This window comes from Podarcis erhardii, assembly GCF_964252035.2.
Source record: "Podarcis erhardii genome assembly, chromosome: 1".
Lineage (NCBI taxonomy): Eukaryota > Metazoa > Chordata > Lepidosauria > Squamata > Lacertidae > Podarcis > Podarcis erhardii.
The window spans coordinates 110,604,956-110,626,295 of NC_138497.1; the positions used below are offsets into that span (position 1 = coordinate 110,604,956).

At 42.6% G+C, this 21,340-nt stretch overlaps 1 protein-coding gene across 10 annotated transcripts in view; it reads left to right on the forward strand.

Moving 5' to 3' along the window:
* LOC309348541 (uncharacterized protein) overlaps positions 1–10,925 on the forward strand; it is a 410,924-nt gene extending 399,999 nt beyond the window's left edge. For 8 of the 10 annotated variants that reach the window (XR_014159452.1, XR_014159453.1, XR_014159454.1 and 5 more), the window contains one exon: positions 10,575–10,925. Coding sequence is in view for 1 of the 10 variants with exons in the window: in XM_081873868.1 (XP_081729994.1) it covers positions 6,290–6,354; positions 10,575–10,591 (82 nt within the window). In the remaining 9 variants the exon portion in view is untranslated. Of the gene's footprint in view, positions 1–6,289; positions 6,355–10,574 lie in introns of all 10 variants that reach the window. The other 2 variants (XR_014159451.1, XM_081873868.1) reach the window with 1 other exon arrangement.
* The last annotated feature ends 10,415 nt before the right edge of the window (positions 10,926–21,340 follow it).

The following is a 21,340-nucleotide window of genomic DNA, read 5'->3' on the forward strand; positions in this document are numbered from 1 at the left end:
TTGTTGAGTGGGTTTAACTTACAGCGATAAACAATAAATAATATAGTCTCTCTCTCTGAACACTACAGAGGCACGTGCATTCTCTTCCATTGATTTTATCACTTCATCACACACAGCAAATCTGAGTCAACATGAGTGGCAAGTCTCTGAGGTAAAAAACGAACAAGTCAAGGCCATGGAAGCAGATCACATGCTTAGGAATTTGTCTATTGTAACCATAATGAGGTGGCCTATTGACTCCAAGGAGACAATTCAGATATACAATGTGCCCAGTAAGGAGGTAGTGGATGTCTCTTTTTCTCCCCATCTCCCCCCCCCCCCGCCCGCCCCTGCCACATCCTCCTAGAGTAAAACATAAGTTGAAAAGGTGAGGAACATTTTAGAGAGGCAGGTAGAATGATACATGCAGATACCACAGGCATCAGTGCACCCACCAGCACTTCCCATGGCACCCACAGAAAGTCCATCTCTTTTTTAAAAAGCATTTTTACAATTTATATGCTCATCATTTATCTCTTGTCCTTGGGCTTCCCAATCCATCTCTCCATGGCAATTTAGTCTTTTGTCGGCTGCATATTCTATTATTCCACCCATTTTTGTCTCAAATCTTCCTTTATTTAGTGTTCTCTGCTGCTCATATGTTCATTCCTACTTGTAGGTTAAATGGACTATTATACCCTCTAAGACACTTTTGTAGAGTACCCACGGAAAGTCTCATTAAATATACCCTAAAAAATCCGCAATGCAAGAGAGAAAGCTTTTTCTCCCTCATCAGTTCCTGTTTGCAGTGGCCTGGCCTATCAAACAGTGACCACGCCCGCTTAAAAATACTCAAATTTCACTGGATGCTAGGAGTAGACAGCCACCCACCCTCCTTTGTGTTTGGAACAGAGGAGACTATTTCTCTCCATGAGAGAACACAGTGGTGGTTGATGTTATTGTCTTTTTTTCACTGGGGAGTGCTGATGGGGAACATGTTATGCCATAACATGCATGACAGCGATTTTGAGCTATGCCATGGTGTCATTGTCCATTATGCCACATCCCCATGACAACCATTTTGTGATTGGCATTATTATTATTATTATTACAGTCGTACCTTGGAGATCGAATGGAATCCATTCCGGAAGTCCATTCGACTTCAAAAACATTTGAAAACCAAATTGCAGCTTCTGAATCAGAAGCCGCAAAAGCCCCATCGGCTGCACTGGCGGAGGAAGAGGAGTGCGGGGGGAGTGTGATCCCGGTAGGGTGCCATCGCGGCTGCCCCCCGCCCACACTGGGCACCATGCCCCTGCAGGCAGCGTGCCCTGCCACCAGGACTCGTGCCACGCCTCTGCAGGCGGCGCGTCACACCCCCAGGATGCGCGCCAGCCCTGCCTACTCTCCGCCCCCCAGTTGTATGAAGCTCCGCAACTAATCGGACATTTGGGTTCCAAAAGAACATTCGCAAACCGGAACAATCATTGCTGGGTTTGTGGCATTTGGGAGCAAAATGTCTGAGTTCCAGGGCATTTGGGATCCAAGGTACGACTGTGGTGTTGGTGTTGCTGCTGCTGCTGTTATACCACCCTTCGTCTTTAGATCCCAGGGTGGATCACAACATAAAAATGTATAAATGTATAAAAAATAACAAAATACATAATAAACAAAAGAACAAAAACAAACCAATACTCCCCCCTCCCACAACGCACTTAAAAGCATATTGGATGTTAAAGACTCTCCTCCCTGAAAGAGAGGGGAGTGGTTGTGGGCGGGAGCCCGAGCACCGCCCCTAGCAGGGGGCGTTAGCCCCCTGCCTCCACCTCACCTGGCTGGCGCCCACGCCCCCCGGTAGGCATCCAACCAGGTGCCACAGAGGGGGCATGTTCAGCAGCCTTTTGCTGCAGTGCCAGCCTCTCCCCGGCCTCATTCTTCGCCATCATCTCGTCCTCTGCCAAAGCAATTTATCAAAATGTAAAATGTGCCCACTTTGATACAACACCATTTCAGAGATTGTCTAGTTTTGTAGAAAAGAAAAATTCATTGATGAAACTATTTGTTAAAACATCATGACAGCAATCGCTAATGTGGCGCCCAGAGATGTCATTGCACTACAGTTCCCACCAGTCCCAGCCAGCATGACCAACAGGCAAGGATGTTGGAAGTAGCAGTCCAACATTTGTCTAGCCCTGCATCACAAATACGCTTGAGGACATTTATTTACATTCCAATACATAGATTGTGTAAAATACATTATCCTTCAAGCAGCCAAACGTCTGTGCATTTTCGGATATCCAGTTTCACTGCTGACTTTATGCTCTGCTCAAGCACCACCACTAGTCCCAGTAAAATGAAGCATCAGGCCAAATTTTCCTCTCAATTGCACTTCTGCAACAGCATTTTAGTAGTCAAGGTTTTATTCCCACATAAATTCGATTTCATCGGCGTTTGAAGAGAGCAACAGAGACAATGGCTGACTAGTTGATTTCAGATTTACATTCTCTAAATACAAGGGCATATGGTGTGACTTGGAGGGGGATATCAAGTGCTCACCAAAGCCAGACACAGTTCATGAAGAGGAGTGTAAAATAGCACATCAGTGGCTTGGTCACAGTCATTTAACATCTGCTACACTCATGTTAATTCAAGTTGGACATCACACTTGAAAGGAAAAGGTGGGGGAGGAATCACAAATGCAAGCTAAGGCAACTGCTCAGGAAATGATGTTGCATGTGAGGCCTGAGTTTGACTGACACTGGAAACCCCACACCCACTTTTTTACTGGGGGAGTGTAACCTCTGTTGCATCTTCATTGGGTTGCACTGAACTTTCAACCAGGATCCCCCCCCCCAGTTTCAAAGGGCAAGTTTGGGGAGATGGGGAAGTGTCCCAAACATACACAAAAAGCTTGCATACCTTTTCGTGAAAGGTGTGTGTGTGTGTGTGTGTGTGTGTGTGTGTGTGTGTGTATGTATATGTATGTATATGTGTGTGTGTGTATATATATATATATATATATATTTACAGCTGTCGTCTTCCTGGCCTCCTCTGCTGTTTGGGCGCCGTGTGTGTGTGTGTGTGTGTGTGTGTGTGTGTGTGTGTTAAAAAGGCAGCTTTCTTTCTGAACCCATCCCAGCCAATCATGGATCACAGAACAATGCAATAACACAGACCAATGCAATCATATCAACATTCGGCAATTCAGATTCGTCTGTATAATGAGATCACAAAGGCAAATCAGAGTGAGGATATTGTCCTAATTCCAAATGGCACTAGAACACCTAGAATCATAGAGTTGGAAGAGACCACAAGGGCCATCGAGTCCAACCCCCTGCCAAGCAGGAAACACCATCAGAGCACTCCTGACATATGGTTGTCAAGCCTCTGCTTAAAGACCTCCAAAGAAGGAGACTCCACCACACTCCTTGGCAGCAAATTCCACTGTCGAACAGCTTTTACTGTCAGGAAGTTCTTCCTAATGTTTAGGTGGAATCTTCTTTCTTGTAGTTTGGATCCATTGCTCCGTGTCCGCTTCTCTGGAGCAGCAGAAAACAACCTTTCTCCCTCCTCTATGTGACATCCTTTTATATATTTGAACATGGCTATCATATCACCCCTTAACCTCCTCTTGTTGTAGGACAGGCATGCCCAACCTGCGGCCCTCCAGATGTTTTGGCCTACAACTCCCATGATCCCTAGCTAACAGGACCAGTGGCCAGGGATGATGGGAATTGTAGTCCAAAACATCTGAAGGGCCGAAGGTTGGGGATGCCTGTTGTAGGACATTGGGAAGAGGGAAGCCTGCCCTAAAAGAGACTGAAAGCATCTCATTGCTTAGCGTAAATTGTGGCAGCAGAGTCATCTGGTGGATTGGGGAGAGGACTCTGAATGACATCTCACTCCAGCATCCTCCCTCTTTTGCTGCCACCTTCACCTTTTATAGTGGTAAGTCCATTGTTTGATATTATTAATGAGCTTCTGGATTCATCACTGATCATATTAGTGTGAACTGCTTTGAGAACCATTATACAAATGCTAGTCAAGACTCACTTTCTATCCAGTTCTAATTTAATTTCCATCAAGAAAAATCGTAACAGTTGGATGTGCAAATTCTTGCATATGCTGCCAAAGGGGGAGGGAGGTAGATGGTGCTGGATGTGCAACGCTGTAGAGTTTTGTGCCCAAAGCCTGCAAAGAGCACCAGGGGAAACTGACAAGGGAACACAGCAACAACCACCCCTAACCCTCTCTCTCTCTAGCTAGTGCTGAAAAATCTCTCTTCACCGTAAAAGTGAAAATGAAAAGGGATTTAAAACACCATGACAGTTTCACCTCTAGACTGAAGGCATTTCTCCCAATGCAAACTTATCAGTTTCATCTTTCCTCCGAGTGAGGGGACCTCGCCAGGGCACAGTGCTTACCTAGGTTCTGTTCCCTTTGGAAGGAGGTCGCCAGAGGCTGACTGTCATTTTGTCATATTCAGCTGGTTTACAAATATGCAGGTTGAGCATGAGCTGGAGGCTCAGCTTCAGTATTCTAACAAACAGCCGCTGCTCCCCTATCAGATCTCCAAGGAAAACAGCTGGCAACCTAAGGATCTAACAGATGGGTGGGGACCCTCTGGACAAACGTGGCTCTGCAGCCTTCTCGGTCTGGCTCTTCAGACTCTGCCCACACTGTTCCCCTGGGCTGCAGCCTTCACTGGCCCTGCTCTGTGCCCTGAGTGCTTCAAAGAACCATAAAATTGTAGAGTTGGAAAGGAACCAAGGGTCATCTAGCCCATCTCCTTGCAATGCAGGAATCTTTTGCCCAGTGTGGGGATTGAACCCATGACATTGAGGTTAAGAGTCTCCTGCTTTACCAGCTGAGCTATCCCTGTAGTGGAATGGGTTCCTGAAGTTCAATAATGCTTTCTTGGATGGAGAATTGGGGTGGGGTGCAGAAACTAGCCTACTGTACAAGCGTAACATTTACATTTGTTGCTCCACCCACATTTCCTTCTGGCCCCACCCACCACTAGCATGGGGCCTTCTGAAAGTTGCCCAGAAGAGAACGTGGTCCTTTGGCTGGAAACCTTTTCCCAAACCTTTGCTAAGAGAATAATAATAATATTATAATAATTTATTATTTTTACCCCGCCCATCTGGCTGGGTCCCACCAGCCACTCTGGGCGGCTTCCAACAAAACACTAAAATACAATAACCTATTAAACATTAAAAGCTTCCCTAAACAGGGCTGCCTTTAGATGTCTTCTAAAAGTTTGGTAGTTATTTTTCTTTTTGACATTTGGTGGGAGGGCATTCCACAGGGCGGGCGCCACTACCAAGAACAATGGGGGTGGAGGCGCTCCTTCAGGTATACTGGACTGAGGAACCGGTGTCTGAACACAACCTCAGCTCTCTATCTCTTTCCCTTTCTTCAAGCCTGTCTGACTCAAACTGTTTACGCAGACACAATGATTCCTTCTCCTGGCCAGAGGGCTGGCAAATCTCCTCTGACTCTCACCAACCCTCCTTGGACCATTTTATTCATGGAAAACACCCGCTGAATATTTCAGGCTATTGGACGCTCTTTTGTCAAGTCCAAGACTCTCACCCATTCTTGCCCCCAGGCCAACATACGCTGAAAACCCGCTCACAGAGACCTGATAGGAAACACAAAACAACATAATTTTCTGAGTTCAAGCAAAACATTGGGCTTTGTTTAGTTCTCAGTGCAAAGATGAAACTGAGTAACTTGAGGTGGAGAAGCCCCTTCACTGTTGAGGCAATATTTGACAAGGGGGTTCAAAATTTTTGTCAGTTTCTCATCTATGGAAGGAAAAGGGCAAGCTGGGATGGAAGAGCTTAATAACTGGGTCAGCAATGCGATGCGGGCTTCACAGGAGGAAAACACAGGGACCAACAGCAACGGCATCACAGTTTGTTAACTTTTCCTGATCATAATATTCAGGGATTCTGGATAACACAACACATGCCACATTTTGTCCTATTTTCTTCTGTCAATGATTTAGGCAGAGCCAGCATCCATTCAAACATTCACTCACTCATTCAGTTTGTTATCAATAATAATACGCTGGGAGACTTAAAACAGAAACAATAGATGCAATAAGGGTTGTTGGAAGCAGGGCTACAAGGCACTTGAAGCAGATGAATACTTGAATACTTGAAGCTAATACTCTTTAAAGATATATGAATGCATGAGTATGTTATATACACAACCTTCATGAAGACTTGCATGACAAAGGTGTATAAAATTATGGAGTGAAGAAAGCATAATATTTTCTCCTTTCATAATACTAAAATAGGAGTCATCGGATGAAGCTAAATGGTGGGAGATCAGAGCAGATAAAAGGCAGCACTTCTTCACATGGTGCGTAGTTAAACTGGAATTTTCTACCATATCATGAAAATAGCATACAAAAATGCATTATGAGAAACTGCTTGAAAAGAAATGTGTACTAGGATAAATTGTCACTAAAATGCTGAAGGATTTTCATGATGAATATGGTAATCACAAATTGCTGCAGAAATTTGAAGAACTGAATTTAAGATTGTAAAAAATGCAAAAGTGGGAGAATGGAAATGGGCAGATTTTTTCCCCCATCCCTTGCTATGGCTAAAGCCATTTTGCCTTGCCCAATTACCCGTAGGGGTGAGTCAGCTCAGCACAGAGCTAGAAGGAGCAGAGAATGCAATAACGGAGTTGTACTGGGCAGATCCATATAGAAGGGTCAATGCAGAGACAGAATCAATTTCAAACAGAGCTGTTTACACACTGTACATTGAAAATACATCCCCCCAGGTCTGTGTGCACACCATACATTTGTGTGCGCAAAGCACATTTATAGTGCAATTCCCCCTCAAAAAATATATATCCTGGGAACAGTAGTTTAAGGAGGCTGGGAACTGTCATTCTTTGAGGGGTAAACTGCAGTGCCCAAGATTCTTTGGAGGTGGGGATGTGCTTTAAGTGTGTGGTGCATGTGCAACCAAGGAAAGTCTGCCCAAATGGGAACTGGAATGAAGATACAGATAGGCAGGATGTTGGGCAGGGGAATAGAGGTGCCGGGAAGCTGGGAAGGGAACAGGTAGGCAGAGCAACAGAAGACAAGCAGGCATGCAGCTGGCAGGTGGGAACAAGAAACAACCAGCGTTAGAAGACACTTCCTTATCTGGTAACAACGGTCAGGTTGGGAACTTGAAAAGTATCCAGCATAGGGTCATATTTGAGCAACTTAATGCTTTTATGTAAAAAAAATATTTTTTTAAAATCAAATTCAGTAATCTTGTTAGGATTGGTCAAATCCAAGCCAATCAAAAGGAGTAAAACCATATTTCCCTTAAGTAGCAACAAGTATTACTATAAGTTGGTCAACTCAATATACACATACACAACTTTAAAAATAATCAGATCTCATGAAAAGAAATGCATGCTCCTGGTGGACAGGGGAGCATTCAGTAGACTTTTAACTTTATTCGAGTAGACTATACAGCCTAAGCAGTTTAATAAATCTGCACACTTTCCACACACAGAGAAGTGGGATCATTTGATTTTAATATGTATTGCTAATTTGCTTCACCCTTAGCAGTAACAGCGCAATAAACAAATGAGCCCTTGGGTCTGCAAAGATGTGCTTGCAATAGTCTCCTAGATGGATGACATCGTTATTATATGGCACTGCTATGCCCCAAAAAGGTTCTTGCCCCTTTTTATATCTGTTTTATTACTGATGTGCTTTATGATCTCTGTGGCTGCTATTTTTCCTTTCCAGCCTCTCTGTGGTAGGCTTAACTGTATACAGTCTGCTTTATATCTAATTGTTGGCCTTCCTAATTCTTAAGATGTTGTGATTGCTGTAACTCATGTTTTACCTTGTAGGGGTTGCTCATTTTTGCCTATACCCAAGTTCAGCAGGTGAAACGCTGGCTCTGGGCATGGAAGTCAGCAATTTGAGAAGTTAGTTACTAGTCATTTACTTAGGGCACATCACCTGTCTTCCATGATGGAACTCAAGGCAGCATCCACAGGGTTCTCATGGGGCCTCACATCTAAGCACTAGTCAAACGCAGACCTGCTTAGCTTCAGTAAGGTGGCTGTATCATTGTCTCCAGACCATGTTTTCAGACTATGCCCTGGAAGTGATTTTTCAGTTTGTGAAAGCAAAGAAGGTATAGAAGGGTGTGGGGGTGGAGAACAATAGCCTGCTATTGGCCACAGCCTACATCAGGGGTGGAAGGCAACTCCTATCATCAGCAGGGACTGATGGGATTTGAAGTCCAGCAGTATCTGGAGGGCACCAGCAGCTCCTAGAAACAGAGAGGAACACTCACAAATGCAATGGAACAAATTGCATGGTGAGAATCTGGATTTTTCCACTGGTATGTGGATATCTGAATCACCGTTCAAGGTTATGTTTTTTGATTGCAGGCAAAGCAGCCTCTCAGTCGTTCTGCAGTAATGGAGGTGTGAAGAGGACCCAGGAAGGGATGGCTCAAAGTCTGTCAGCCCGGTGGCTCCTGCCTATATCTTTAGGCCCCTACAGGCTTACCTGGTGGTCTTACCTGGCAGAAGCAGTAGCAGCAGCGCTTGGTGATTTGGAGCCACCTTTTATATTTCCCACAATGCCCCAGGGTGACACTAAGGCAGGGCACTGTGGGAAATTAAAATAGTGGCTCTAAGCTACACCATGTGGAGAGACCAGAGCAGGTATAGGAGTGGGCCTTCCCAGGATGCAGGGCCTTGGAAATTGTCCATGGGTGTCGCAGGCTGACGCCAGTCCCAGAAAATAATATGGTAGAAGTGGACTGTTTAGTCTACCCAAGGGACAGCAATAGATCGTAAAAATCCCTTGCAAGTTGCAAGTCAAAGTAGCAAGCTTAGTGTTTTTCCAATGATCATATTATCTGTCTCCTTTGAGCATTTCAGCAGCTTCCACACAGCATCCCTCATATTTTATCCCACATTTTGTGAGTCCCAAAGCTGCTATGAACAGAAGCATGCGTGATCTTTTTATATCGTTACTGAGTAGTTTATCATTTCACTGTTCTGTTCCTCAATTTCAGGTTGAAATTCTTCTGTTCAATCATCCAATTACAGAACAAAAGCTCTATGAATCTGCTTACATTAACAGTTCCTCACTATGAATAATCAATATGCAATAGCTGCTACAGAATAGTTACAAACCCCACTGGTGGGGATAGGGGGGTGGGCACACAGAATAAAATTAAACAAAAATTACACACCCAAGCGATGCCATTAAATTGATCACCTATATCCTGTCTTAATAAATACTCTTTTCCCGTTAAGTGTTTTTATACTTTTTAGAGCTTTTTAATTGCGCTGTTGTTCACATCCTTGTGATTATCACAGTGCACAGGTGTTTTATAAATACAAATCATCATTAAACCTCTTATATTTTACAGCCCAATCCTTAAAAGCAGTCTGCCAATGTAAGCCCCGTTCCATTCAACCACATATGTGTGAACAGAATGCTTTGCCATTCAAGCTGTAAGTTATTTCCCCCCAAGGGCCCTCTGTGTGTTAGAAGCACAGTCTTGGTATAACTGATTTTCCAATTTTCACATTACAAAGTAATGGGAAGCAGAATGAGAGCTTTCATTTTGCTTCCCCATAAACGTGGACCTACACAGTTTCAAAATTGACTGTAAGCAGGAACTCCTGTAATTAAGCTTCCATTGCAGTTGCTCTGTTTCTTTTTCTTGCTGGTATCCTTGCCGGATTTCGGTGGGGGAAAGCCTGTAGTCAAATGATGAAGCTGAAACTAAGCTGGCCTTGGTCTGGGTCAGTGCCTGGATGGAAACTGGACATTGTTGTTGTTGTTGTTGTTGTTAGACTCCTCTGACTGGCTTGCCCTAGCTCGGGTTGCCCTAGCTTCCGACAAAATTAAAAACAAAAAAACCCCTCAAACATTCAAAAACGTCCTGGAAAACTGGTCCACATTATGCATTTAAAGCACATGGCTTCCCCCCTAAAGTATCCTGGAAATTGTAGCTTGGCCCTCACAGAGCTACAATTCCCAGCACCCTTAACAAATCACAGTTCACATGATTCTGCAGGGGGAAATCAAGGACTTTAAACACATGGCATGGATGTGAACCCCTTGGAGTTCTTTGAAGCAACAAAGTTGGAATAAAGTGTTGGTGCTGACCTTTAAAGCCCTAAACGGCCTCGGTCCAGCATACCTGAAGGAGCGTCTCCACCCCCATCGTTCTACCCGGACGTTGAGGTCCAGCGCCGAGGGCCTTCTGGCAGTTCCCTCACTGTGAGAAGCCAAGTTACAGGGAACCAGGCAGAGGGCCTTCTCGGTAATGGCACCCGCCCTGTGGAATGCCCTCCCACTAGATGTCAAAGAGAAAAATAACTACCAAACTTTTAGAAGACATCTAAAGGCAGCCCTGTTTAGGGAAGCTTTTAATGTTTAATAGGTTATTGTATTTAAGTGTTTTGTTGGAAGCTGCCCAGAGTGGCTGGGGAAACCTAGCCAGATGGGCGGGGTATAAATAAATTATTATTATTATTATTATTATTTACAATTGCATTTTAGAAATTTTTATTCTTCCTCCCTACAGGCTACACACCCGACTGATCCTGCTCAGAGCCTCCCTTGCATGCTTTTGCTTTTTTTAAGATGAGCAAAATTCCTTATGTGGTGTTTACAAAGCAAAATGTTAACCATAGCCGTTGGGCTGTAAGTCAGAGCTGGAACTAAAACAACCTTTGCAAAGTTGATGGCCTCCAAATGTTTCGGACTACAACTCACATCAGTTCCAGGCAGCCAGATTATAAACCCACCAGCGACCAATCCAGTGAGGAGGATAAGGCTGAACCGCCCTGTGTTTTGCAGGAAGAAAAGCTATGAAATTTCACAAAAGAAATTTCATTTCTTCAAGGCTTCAATTAAATTTTCTGTGCTGGGCTGATATTATTTGTTACTATTCCCTTTTGTCTGGAGAGGGGAAAAAATATTCAACCAGTGTTTCCTACCTGTCAAAACATATAGCTCTGAAACATGCTTTTCTGACAACAAACATGGCTGAGAATCTCCAAACAGCCCAGTGTGCTTGGAGAAGATGCATGCTGAGCATCACAAATAAAAGTTGGAGAAGTGAGTGGGGAGGGAGGGGAGAGAGGGAGAGGGAGAATGAAAGGTTAGATGGAAAAGACAAAAGCAGATGACATGCTGGATTTTTTTTTGGAACAAATAAGAATAATATAGTACAAATCACATAAACGTCTGATCAGAGATGGGCAAAAACAATATCTGAGTAGATGTCCACAATCTAGATACGGAAGAAAAATACTCCTAATTTAGTTCAAATTTCAATATTTATCATGGACACACATTAGCGCTTACTAAGCTACAATAAAAGGATCTTCGTCACCCAAAAGTGATCTCCAATCAAGATCAGAGGAGGGAATAGCTTGATGGTGATGGAGATACAATTGGGCTTCCTACAGCCTAGCATAGAAACCAGAAGAGTGTCAGTCATGAGTAGGGGTGGGAAAGAAATTCAGTTCAGTTCACATTCAAATGAGAATTTACTTAATTTGCAGTTTCCAAACCAATATGCTGACTGGAAGAGAGCCTCCTTTCGAAATGTGCACTTCTCTGAATTTTGCAAAGCACTTACTTCTCCAGATACATAATGTGTACAAAAATACACATACTAGGGGAAAGCGTTCATCAAAAATGTCTATAATAGGAAAAACTGCATACATTGGAAGAAAATTGCAGGAAAATTGGTGCATTTTCATGAGGGCATTTTTTAAACACATGTGGAAATGTGGAGAATTGGACTTGAGACTGGGGGAAAATGAGAAACTGATAGAAACCAAAATGGACAGATTCACTCACCCCTAGTCGCGAGTCCCTTCTGAAAAAAGCTGACCAGCTCCAGCTCTTATATACCAGGAATTTCTGCAAACCTCCACTTAACCTTCAGCCATTGCTCCCACTCCCTAAATTGCATGAGTTTGATGTCCCTCACTTCAGAATGAGTGAGTGAATAATGCAGCCCTTACCTTGAGGAACTTGTAATCTATATTTAGCAGGGTGGTGGGAACCCTTTGGCTTAAAAAACCTAAAGGAGAACAAAAGCACTCCCCCCCCCCAGCCCAATTTTAAAATTCATAGAATTGTAGAGTTGGAAGGGACCCTGAGGGTCATCTATTCCAACCCCCCAATGCAGGAATCTAAGCTAAAGCATCCATGACTGATGGCTACCCAACATCTGCTTAAAAACCTCCAAGAGACCACAACCTCCCGAGGGAGTCGATTCCACTGTCAAACAGCTCTTGCTGTCAGAAAGTTCTTCCTGAAGTTTAGCCAGAATCTCCTTTCTTGTAAATTAAATCCATTGGTTCGAGTCCTACTCTCCGGAGCAGGAGAAAACAAGATTGCTCCATCCTCCATGTGACCGCCTTTATGATATTTGAAAATGGCCCTCATATCTCCTCTCAGTCTCCTCTTATCCAGGCTAAACATACCTCAGTACCTGTACACTGAGTTGGAATTACATAACTAAGAGCACACTAGGCACATCTAAACACACACACAGTCTTCCAGCACTTATTCCCGTGAGTCTTTGCAGCCTGCTCTGCCACTTTGCAATGCAATTGAGTATTGTGAGTCGAGGACCTTCAGCTCGCTTAGGGATAAATAAGACACAAGGATGCATGTATTTTAGGTTAATGGGCTAAAGAAGGCCACAACTTTATTGGTTACAGCATGTGAGTGGTATTGGCTTAGGCACTGGATCAAACAAACTATACATGACTCCACCCCGCTCAGTGGGGAGTCATCCGAAGGTTAACAACCAGTGGGAGGAGCTTGTTGATGCAAATACAACTGGAAGCTTCCCCTGATGTCACCAGGCGTTGTGTCATGGCCCTAGCCACCAGCAGGGCATCGGAAAGGATCCACAACCACCAGATTCCTTTAACAGAATACTATCCAACATCCTGTTCTCACAGTGCCTAACCAAGATGCTAATAGCAAGCCCACAAGCCAAACCTGACCACAACAGTACTCTTCCCTGCATGTGATTCCCCCAGCTGCAGGTATTCAGAAGCAAAGCTCCTCTGACAGTGGAGACATAGTATTTAAGTTCACTGGGTCTACTCTGAGTAAATGTTAGTTGAATACAACCCATTGTGTGCACACATACAAAAACCACATACCACACACATTGGGATACCAATGTCTCTTGTAGCTTGAAATGAGGCTATACCAAGTTTTGGCCAGCCCTGTCTGTCTGGGAAGATGATATACTCTGGGTCTTGACATACCCATTGTCCTCCTCCTTCCTGTGCTCACCTCCTGATGAAGCAGCCAATATACAGGCTGTCTTCTCCTTGGCCATTTCCTCAATGTCTCTAAATAGAGCACAGCAACCCAGACGTGGTTCCTGAGGTCAGAAATGCCCATCACAGGACAACTGGGTCTCATCAGTGAACTTACAGCAGCCCAGCTGCCTCAGTGACCCACCAAGAACAACTATTGCTAGCAGCCGTGTCTTCATGGTCATGGCTGCCCCTGTGGGTGAATGTCAGATCGCAGCTTTGCCCAGATGGTTGCTGCAGGCTCAATGGGACTTTCCTCGTGGGCAGGGACACTCGCTGAGAGAGGAAGTCTAGGAAGCTCCTCTGTTATCTATTAGTTCCTGTATTGTCTCGTATGACTGGAAGCAGCTCTCTGGAGTCTCAAGTAAATGAGATCCCTTTGCCTGAAGATGCCAGGATTTGACCTGGGATGCTTTACATGGTCCCATCTAGAAGAAGCCAGATGCAACTCCTTCCTTTTACAACCTCTACACTATTTTACCTGGGAAAGCAATGAAGCAATTACGTTATTTATGGATAACAAATCATAGAAAACAAATTATCTGCAAGTTGGATGCTCACAGGGAATTTTCCTTGGCACACAAACAAAAACAGATAGAGAGAGAGAGAGAGAGAGAGAGAGAGAGAGAGAGAAACATTTTGAAAATGGATAATAAAATGCTTCAGTTTTTTGTTGTTGCATGCTGTCAAAAAGGTCTTAATGTGTGCTTGTTTCAAGAATTATTTTTCTCCCCTGCTCTTTGTTTGCTAAAGTAGCTTAGCAGCAGTAATAAAGAGTGGAAGTATCAGCTTCAGTGCACCAACAAAATGAGCATTCACAGAAACTATTTTCCTTCACAATATATAGAGAGCTCCTTTTCATCATCTTCTTCTTTCCCTTCTCTCTGTCTCTCTCATGGTTTCTGGGCTATCTTTTTTTAGGGTATCTCTCTAATTTCATTGAGACTGCTCTGCTGAGGTATGATACTATAGTTCAGTAGCAATAGGAAAGTTAGCCCGAAAGAGCCAGCTTGAAACTACCGCAAACTGTTTTCACTTCTTATGTTTAACATTTCATCTCAAAGGGCTCTTTGCTCTTTCTGTGAGTTACAAGGCATTACTTTGTCTCTATTGTGCTTTACTGTTCTAAGGTGCCTCATTGACGGCAGTGAAGTAGACTACAGTGTGCCAACTGGAGGCTGGCAAAAGTTTTTTAAAAATTTGGTTGAACTTAGCCTACACCCCTCAGGAGCACTCACTGATACAGGCAGACAGTCTTTCCCTTATGCTGCCCTATTATTATTGATGTGGGGTGATAATATACATATGTGTCTATTTAACCAGGCACAGTGTCATTAATCATGGCACCCCAGGTTGTACCTCTATATAGTTTCACCTTTGGCAATAAAAGGAATCCCAGAATGCTACATTGTTGTAGCTGGCAGGTTAAAAAATCTCACCTAACCTTTACCAGGGGGTCCCAGGGCAGGTTACAACTTTTTTAAAATACGAAATTAAAACAGTTAAAGACAATTACAGTCTAAAGCAGGATTTGCCAAACTTGGGTCTCCAGCTGTTCCCATCGTCCCTGACCACTGGTCCTGTTAGCTAGGGATGATGGGAGTTGTAGTCCAGAAACAACTGCAGACCCAAGTTTGGGAAACCCCGGGACTTCCGGAGGCGGCGCGAAGGGTAATGGCTGCCCTTTCCTAACCGGGAAGGGAGCTCCGTCCGAGAAAGGGTCGTCCGCTACGGCGAAAGCAGAGACCCACAACGGAAACCCGCAGGTGGCAGAAGCCTGCGGTCCTGGGACCCGGCGGGCGCCAGTAGCGGCCCCCAAAACGTTGAAGGAACCCCGTAAGGGGCTCCGGATCGCGGAGGAGGCTGCGGCGCTGAGGGTCGTTCCGCAATCGGCGGAGTGAAGCCGCGTAGCTGTTGCCAGTGAGCGCTGACCTTTCTTCCTGAAATTCTTGCTTTGAAAACAACAACCCGTGAGTAAATAATTGACTGTATGCAATTTGGAACCTTAAAGCACTAAATTTGGCTGAAAGCGGAGTGACGAAAAACAGGAAGTCCGTCTTCCGCTCCTGTTGAACTTGAACACAAAGAGCTGGAGGAGTGGAGGCAAAGAGAGACTTTTTAAACTATTTGATCTGAGCACCCATTGAACTTTATCTTAAGTGGAATAACAATTTCATGCACTGGACTTTATGAATTTTAGCTGCATGGGGATATCTTTCTTCTTTTGGAGCTACATTTTAACTAAAAACCCCAGGTGCTGGAGCTGCCTGAGAAATTGAGCTGTCAGTTTGCAGTTTGGATACTTTGAATCTGAACTTTGAAACAATCTGAGAGAGTCTGAACTTGCTACTTTGAGGCATTTGGACTACTAGTTTGCACCATCAGAAACACTGTTGCTGTATTAAACCCTAACTCTGCTGGAAAATTTTTTTTATTGAAGGTTCTTGGACTTAGAAATTTGACTTTATTTTAACTGAAATTGATCTCTTCCTTGAAATATTTTAAACTCCCCCTAGAGGACTTGGGATTTATAGCAGTGACTTCTATTTTACTTTCCTTTTCCCGGCCCTCTGTTGACTGTTACCATCTGGGCCACTGCTTTCTCATGGGAACAACTCAGCTTGACCTTGACTTTTAGATAACTTTGGAATGAGTGGTGCAAGAAGGAGAGGAAGAACTAAACAAACAACTTTGACAACTTTAACCGCAGCCTCACAGGCACGTAGATCATCTGTGCCTACTTTGCCTTCTGAGGAGGTAGCTGCCTCTCTGCCACGGGCAGGGGAGGGAGAAACTGAGGAATTACAATTTGAAGATATGGCCTCAGGGGCAAGCACTGCTATTTTAGAGAAAATTTTTTAAAAATTAGAATCTCTGGACAAGAAAGTAGAATCTTTGGACAAGAAGGCCGATGAGCAAACATATAAAATTGACCAGAACACTCAATGTTTAAATAAACTATCTGGACAAGTTGCACAGAATACTCAAGCAATTGGAGAATTGAAGGAGGCTGCAGGGGAAAATCGGAAATTGGCTGAAGATACCAGCCAAAAACTTGAAAATTTAGAACAAGAGGTAAGACCACTCTGCAAACAAGTAGGTGAACACCAGACCTATCTATCTATGATTGAACTGCGGAACCGGGAGAGCAATTTAAGGATAAGAGCAATACCAGAAGTGGAAGAAGGCAACCTAGCTGAGTTTTTGACCAAAGAATTCTCCAAATTTTGGAGTCTAGAGGAAAAGGATTTTAAAATTGTTTCAGCTTTTAGGCTCGGAAGACTTATAAAGAAAGAGAAGCCCAGAGACTGCTTGATAACATTGAGGTCAAAGGAGGAAAGGGACAAGATTCTGGGCCTACACTACGGAAAGTCACTGGACATTTTGGACAAAAGAATTGAGATCTACAAGGATATCCCTAAACAACTGTTAGATCTTAGATCTAACTATCTGGAGTTGACAAGATTACTAAGGAAGAATTCAATCATCTTTAGGTGGGAATTTCCTCAAGGACTATCTTTTACCTTTAGAGGGAAGAAGATCAAAATCAGAACATTGGAAGATAGAGATAAATTTCTGAACGTATACGGAGAGGACCTTCACAAAGGAATTGACCAACTTCCAGGGCCTGAAACACCAGAGGCAACTGCACCCTTGGACCCTGAAGATCCTTTGAACAAGGTACCACCCCTTGAAAAATAACCAGATTTATTCAGGATGTCTCTGCAACTTTTGAGTTGGAATATTAATGGCTGTAACATCCCGGAAAAAAGGAGGAAAATTTTTCATATATTAAAAAAAGAACAACTGGACATTATCTGCTTACAAGAAACACATGTGACTAGGCTCCATAGAAAGGTGTTAATAAACAAAAGACTTGGCCAAGAATTTATATCTTCGGACAGAGTAAAGAAGCGAGGAGTGGTGATATATGCAAAAGAGAGCCTGTCACCTAAATTTTTATTTAAAGATGAACATGGAAGAATATTAGCAATTGAGATACAACATCAAGGAGAAAAGATCCTGATATTAGGAATTTATGCACCAAATGACGGGAAATCGGAATTTTATAAGAAGTTGCATGAGATTATGCTGGACTATCTGGACTACAACAACATCATTATGATGGGAGATATGAATGGGGTCATATCGACTAACATGGATAAGTCACAAAATCAAAATGTTACAAAAGACGGCAGACTACCAAAGACCTTTTTTGAAATGACTGACAATATGGACTGGATTGACATTTGGAGAATTAAGAACCCCCTGGGAAGAGAGGGAACATTCTTCTCTGAAGCCCAGCTGACTTGGACAAGAATCGACCAAATATGGATAACTAGAGGTCTGGCACCCAAGGTTAGAAAAGTGGAAATCTGCCCAAAGACCTGCTCCGACCATAACGCGCTGAAGATGGATATGACACTCTTGCCAACCGGCTCCTTTAGATGGAAGATGAATGATAGCTTGTTTAGAGACCAGGAGATTATTAAGAAGGCCCAAAAAACTCTGAAGGATTATTTTGAAATAAATATGAACACTACGGTGGAAAAAAGAACTATCTGGGACGCAAGCAAAGCTGTGATGAGGGGGTTCTTGATACAACAGAACGCCGTAAAGAAAAGGACACAAAATGAAAGGAAAGATAAGATATTGCAGAAAATTAAAGAACTGGAGAAGAAATTAAGATCAAACCCGAAGTCACAGCCGATTCTGAGAGAAATTAAACTATACCAAGCACAATATTCCAAATTGATAAACCAAGAAATAGAATGGAAGATTAAATTAATGAAACAAAAAACTTTTGAATCAGCGAATAAATGTGGGAAACTGCTTGCTTGGCAGTTGAAGAAGAGACAGAAATTAAATACAGTTACAAACCTAGAAATTCAAGGAAGAAACATTCAGAACCCCATGGAAATTAGAAAGTGCTTCCAGAGATACTTCAAAAAATTATACACTCAAGGGCCGCAAGATGAGGTTGAGATTAAACAATTTTTGGAAAGAAATGGACTAACAAAGTTGTCACAAAAAAACAGAGTAATCCTGAATAACAAAATAACACAACAAGAGATTGAACAAGCTATTCAGAACATGCAACTGGGCAAATCTCCAGGGCCAGATGGCTTGACCTCCAGGTATTACAAGACATTAAAAGATTATTTGATCCAACCAATGATGGAGGTCTGCAATGAAATTATGGAAGGGAAGAAGGCGCCGGAATCGTGGAAGGAAGCTTTTATCACATTGATACCAAAATCTGAAACTGAAAAGACACAACTCAAAAACTATCGTCCCATTTCCCTTTTGAATGTGGATTACAAAATATTTGCAGACATTTTGGCAAGTAGACTTAAAAGAGTTCTTAATGAAGTAATTCATAAAGACCAGGCAGGCTTTCTCCCAGGTAGACATATGTTTGCTAACACTAGGAACATTATTGACATTTTGGAACTTTTGCAAACAGACATAAATACAAAAGCAGTGTTAATTTTTATAGATGCGGAGAAGGCCTTTGATAATATTTCTTGGAAATTCATGAAGGGAAATTTGAAAGAAATGGGAGTGGGACGGGGGTTTGAGAATGGGATTGATGCAATATATTCAGAACAAAAGGCCAAACTGATAGTTAACAATGTGGTTACAGAAGAGTTCAAAATTGAAAAAGGAACACGACAAGGCTGCCCAATTTCCCCTTTGTTATTTATCTCGGTTCTGGAGGTGCTCTTGAATATGATTAGAGGGGACCGGTTGGTGGAAGGGATTCAGGTCGGAGCGAAACAATACAAACTTAAAGCTTTTGCAGATGACCTAGTTTTGACCCTGCAGGAGCCAGAATCTAGTACGAAAAGAGTATTACAATTGATACAGGACTTTGGTCGGGTGGCGGGATTTAAATTAAACAAACAGAAAACGAAAGTGTTGGGAAAAAACTTGACAGACATAGAGTCAGAACGGTTTCAGAGAGAAACAGAATTAACTATGGTTAAAAAGGTAAAGTACCTAGGGGTAAACATAACAGCAAAAAACCTGAGTCTATTCAAGGATAACTATGAAAAATGTTGGTCTGAAATTAAGAGAGACTTGGATAGTTGGACAAAATTGAAGCTTTCTTTGTTAGGCCGAATTGCTGCTATTAAGATGAATGTATTGCCAAAAATGCTGTTTTTGTTTCAAACATTACAGATTGTGGACAAAACGGAGTGCTTCCGGAAGTGGCAGAAAGATATATCTAGATTTGTCTGGCAGGGCAAAAAGCCCAGAATTAAGTTTAAGATATTAACAGATGCGAAAGAAAGAGGGGGCTTTGCCCTGCCAGACTTAAAGTTGTACTATGAAGCCGCAGCTTTTTGCTGGCTAAAAGACTGGCTACTTCTCGAAGACACTGACGTGTTGGATCTGGAAGGTTTTAACAATGCTTTTGGTTGGCATGCATATTTATGGTATGACAAAGTTAAGATCAATAAGGCCTTTAAGAACCATATTGTCAGGAAAGCAGTGTTTAATGTCTGGACAAAATATAAAGACTTATTGGAAAATAAAACTCCAAGGTGGCTTTCACCTCTGGAAGCCAAGGCCCGAAAAAGACCCAATATGGAGGCCAAATGGCCAAAATACTGGGAAATATTAGAAAAAGATGGAGACAATTGGAAATTGCAGAGTTTGGAGAAAATGAAGGATAAGGTGCGAGACTGGTTACATTATGCTCAGATTAAAGAAGTTTTTAAAAATGACAAAAAGTTAGGGTTCCAGGTGGAGAAATCAAAGTTAGAAACAGAATTGTTAGAACCAAAGACCAAGGTATTATCTAGAATGTATAACTTGCTGCTAAAGTGGAATACACAAGACGAAATGGTTAAATCGGCTATGATAAAATGGGCACAGGACATTGGGCATAACATTATGTTTGAGGACTGGGAAAGGTTGTGGACCACTGGGCTGAACTTCACCGCATGTAATGCTCTGAAGGAAAATGTTATGAAAATGATATATAGATGGTACATGACCCCAGTTAAACTTGCCAAAATATACCATTCGTCTGATAATAAATGTTGGAAATGTAAAGAAAATGAAGGAACATTCTTTCACCTCTGGTGGACATGCCCTAAGGTGAAGGTCTTCTGGGAAATGATATATAATGAGCTGAAAAAGGTATTTAAGTATACCTTCACAAAGAAACCAGAGGCCTTTCTTCTGGGCATTGTCGGCCAGAAGGTGTTAAAGAAGGATCGAACATTTTTCATGTATGCAACAACGGCAGCAAGGATTCTCATCGCAAAAAACTGGAAAACTCAAGATCTACCCACACTGGAAGAGTGGCAGATGCAGCTGATGGACTATATGCAACTGGCCGAGATGACCGGCAGAATCCGTGATCTGGGAGAAGAGAAGTTGGAGGAAGACTGGGAGAAATTCAAGATGTATTTACAAAAACATTGTAATTTGGTTGAATGTTAAGAAGGATGCTAGATTATAAAAAACTGGTCACCACTAAACTAGATTTAAATTTGATGATAAGTGAGACTAAAGAAAATATAAAACTTTTTGGAAGAAGCGCTAGATTATATGTGTGAGTGGACATGAGATTGTAAACAAGTTGATAATTTGTTTGGAAAAAATTTTTTAACGATGTAAATGGGAGCGGGAGACGTGAGGGAGCCCAAAGAAGTGATGAAATTGTTGTGAAAGAAGTAAGATTGTTTATTATGTTTTATATTTAAAAACCTTAATAAATATTTATAAAAAAAAAAAACAAGTTTGGGAAACCCTGGTCTAGAGAATAGAGTTGGTGCTAAGATATAGGTCTCAGGTGCCAAAGGGTAAAGAGGTGCAGCTTCAGCATCTGATGGAAACTACTTGATGATGGTATAATAATAATGATAATTTTATTACTTGTACCCCGCCACTCTGGGCGGCTTCCAGCAAAATATGAAAACACCATAAAACGACAAACTTAAAAACTTCTGTATAAAGGGCTGCCTTCAGATGTCTT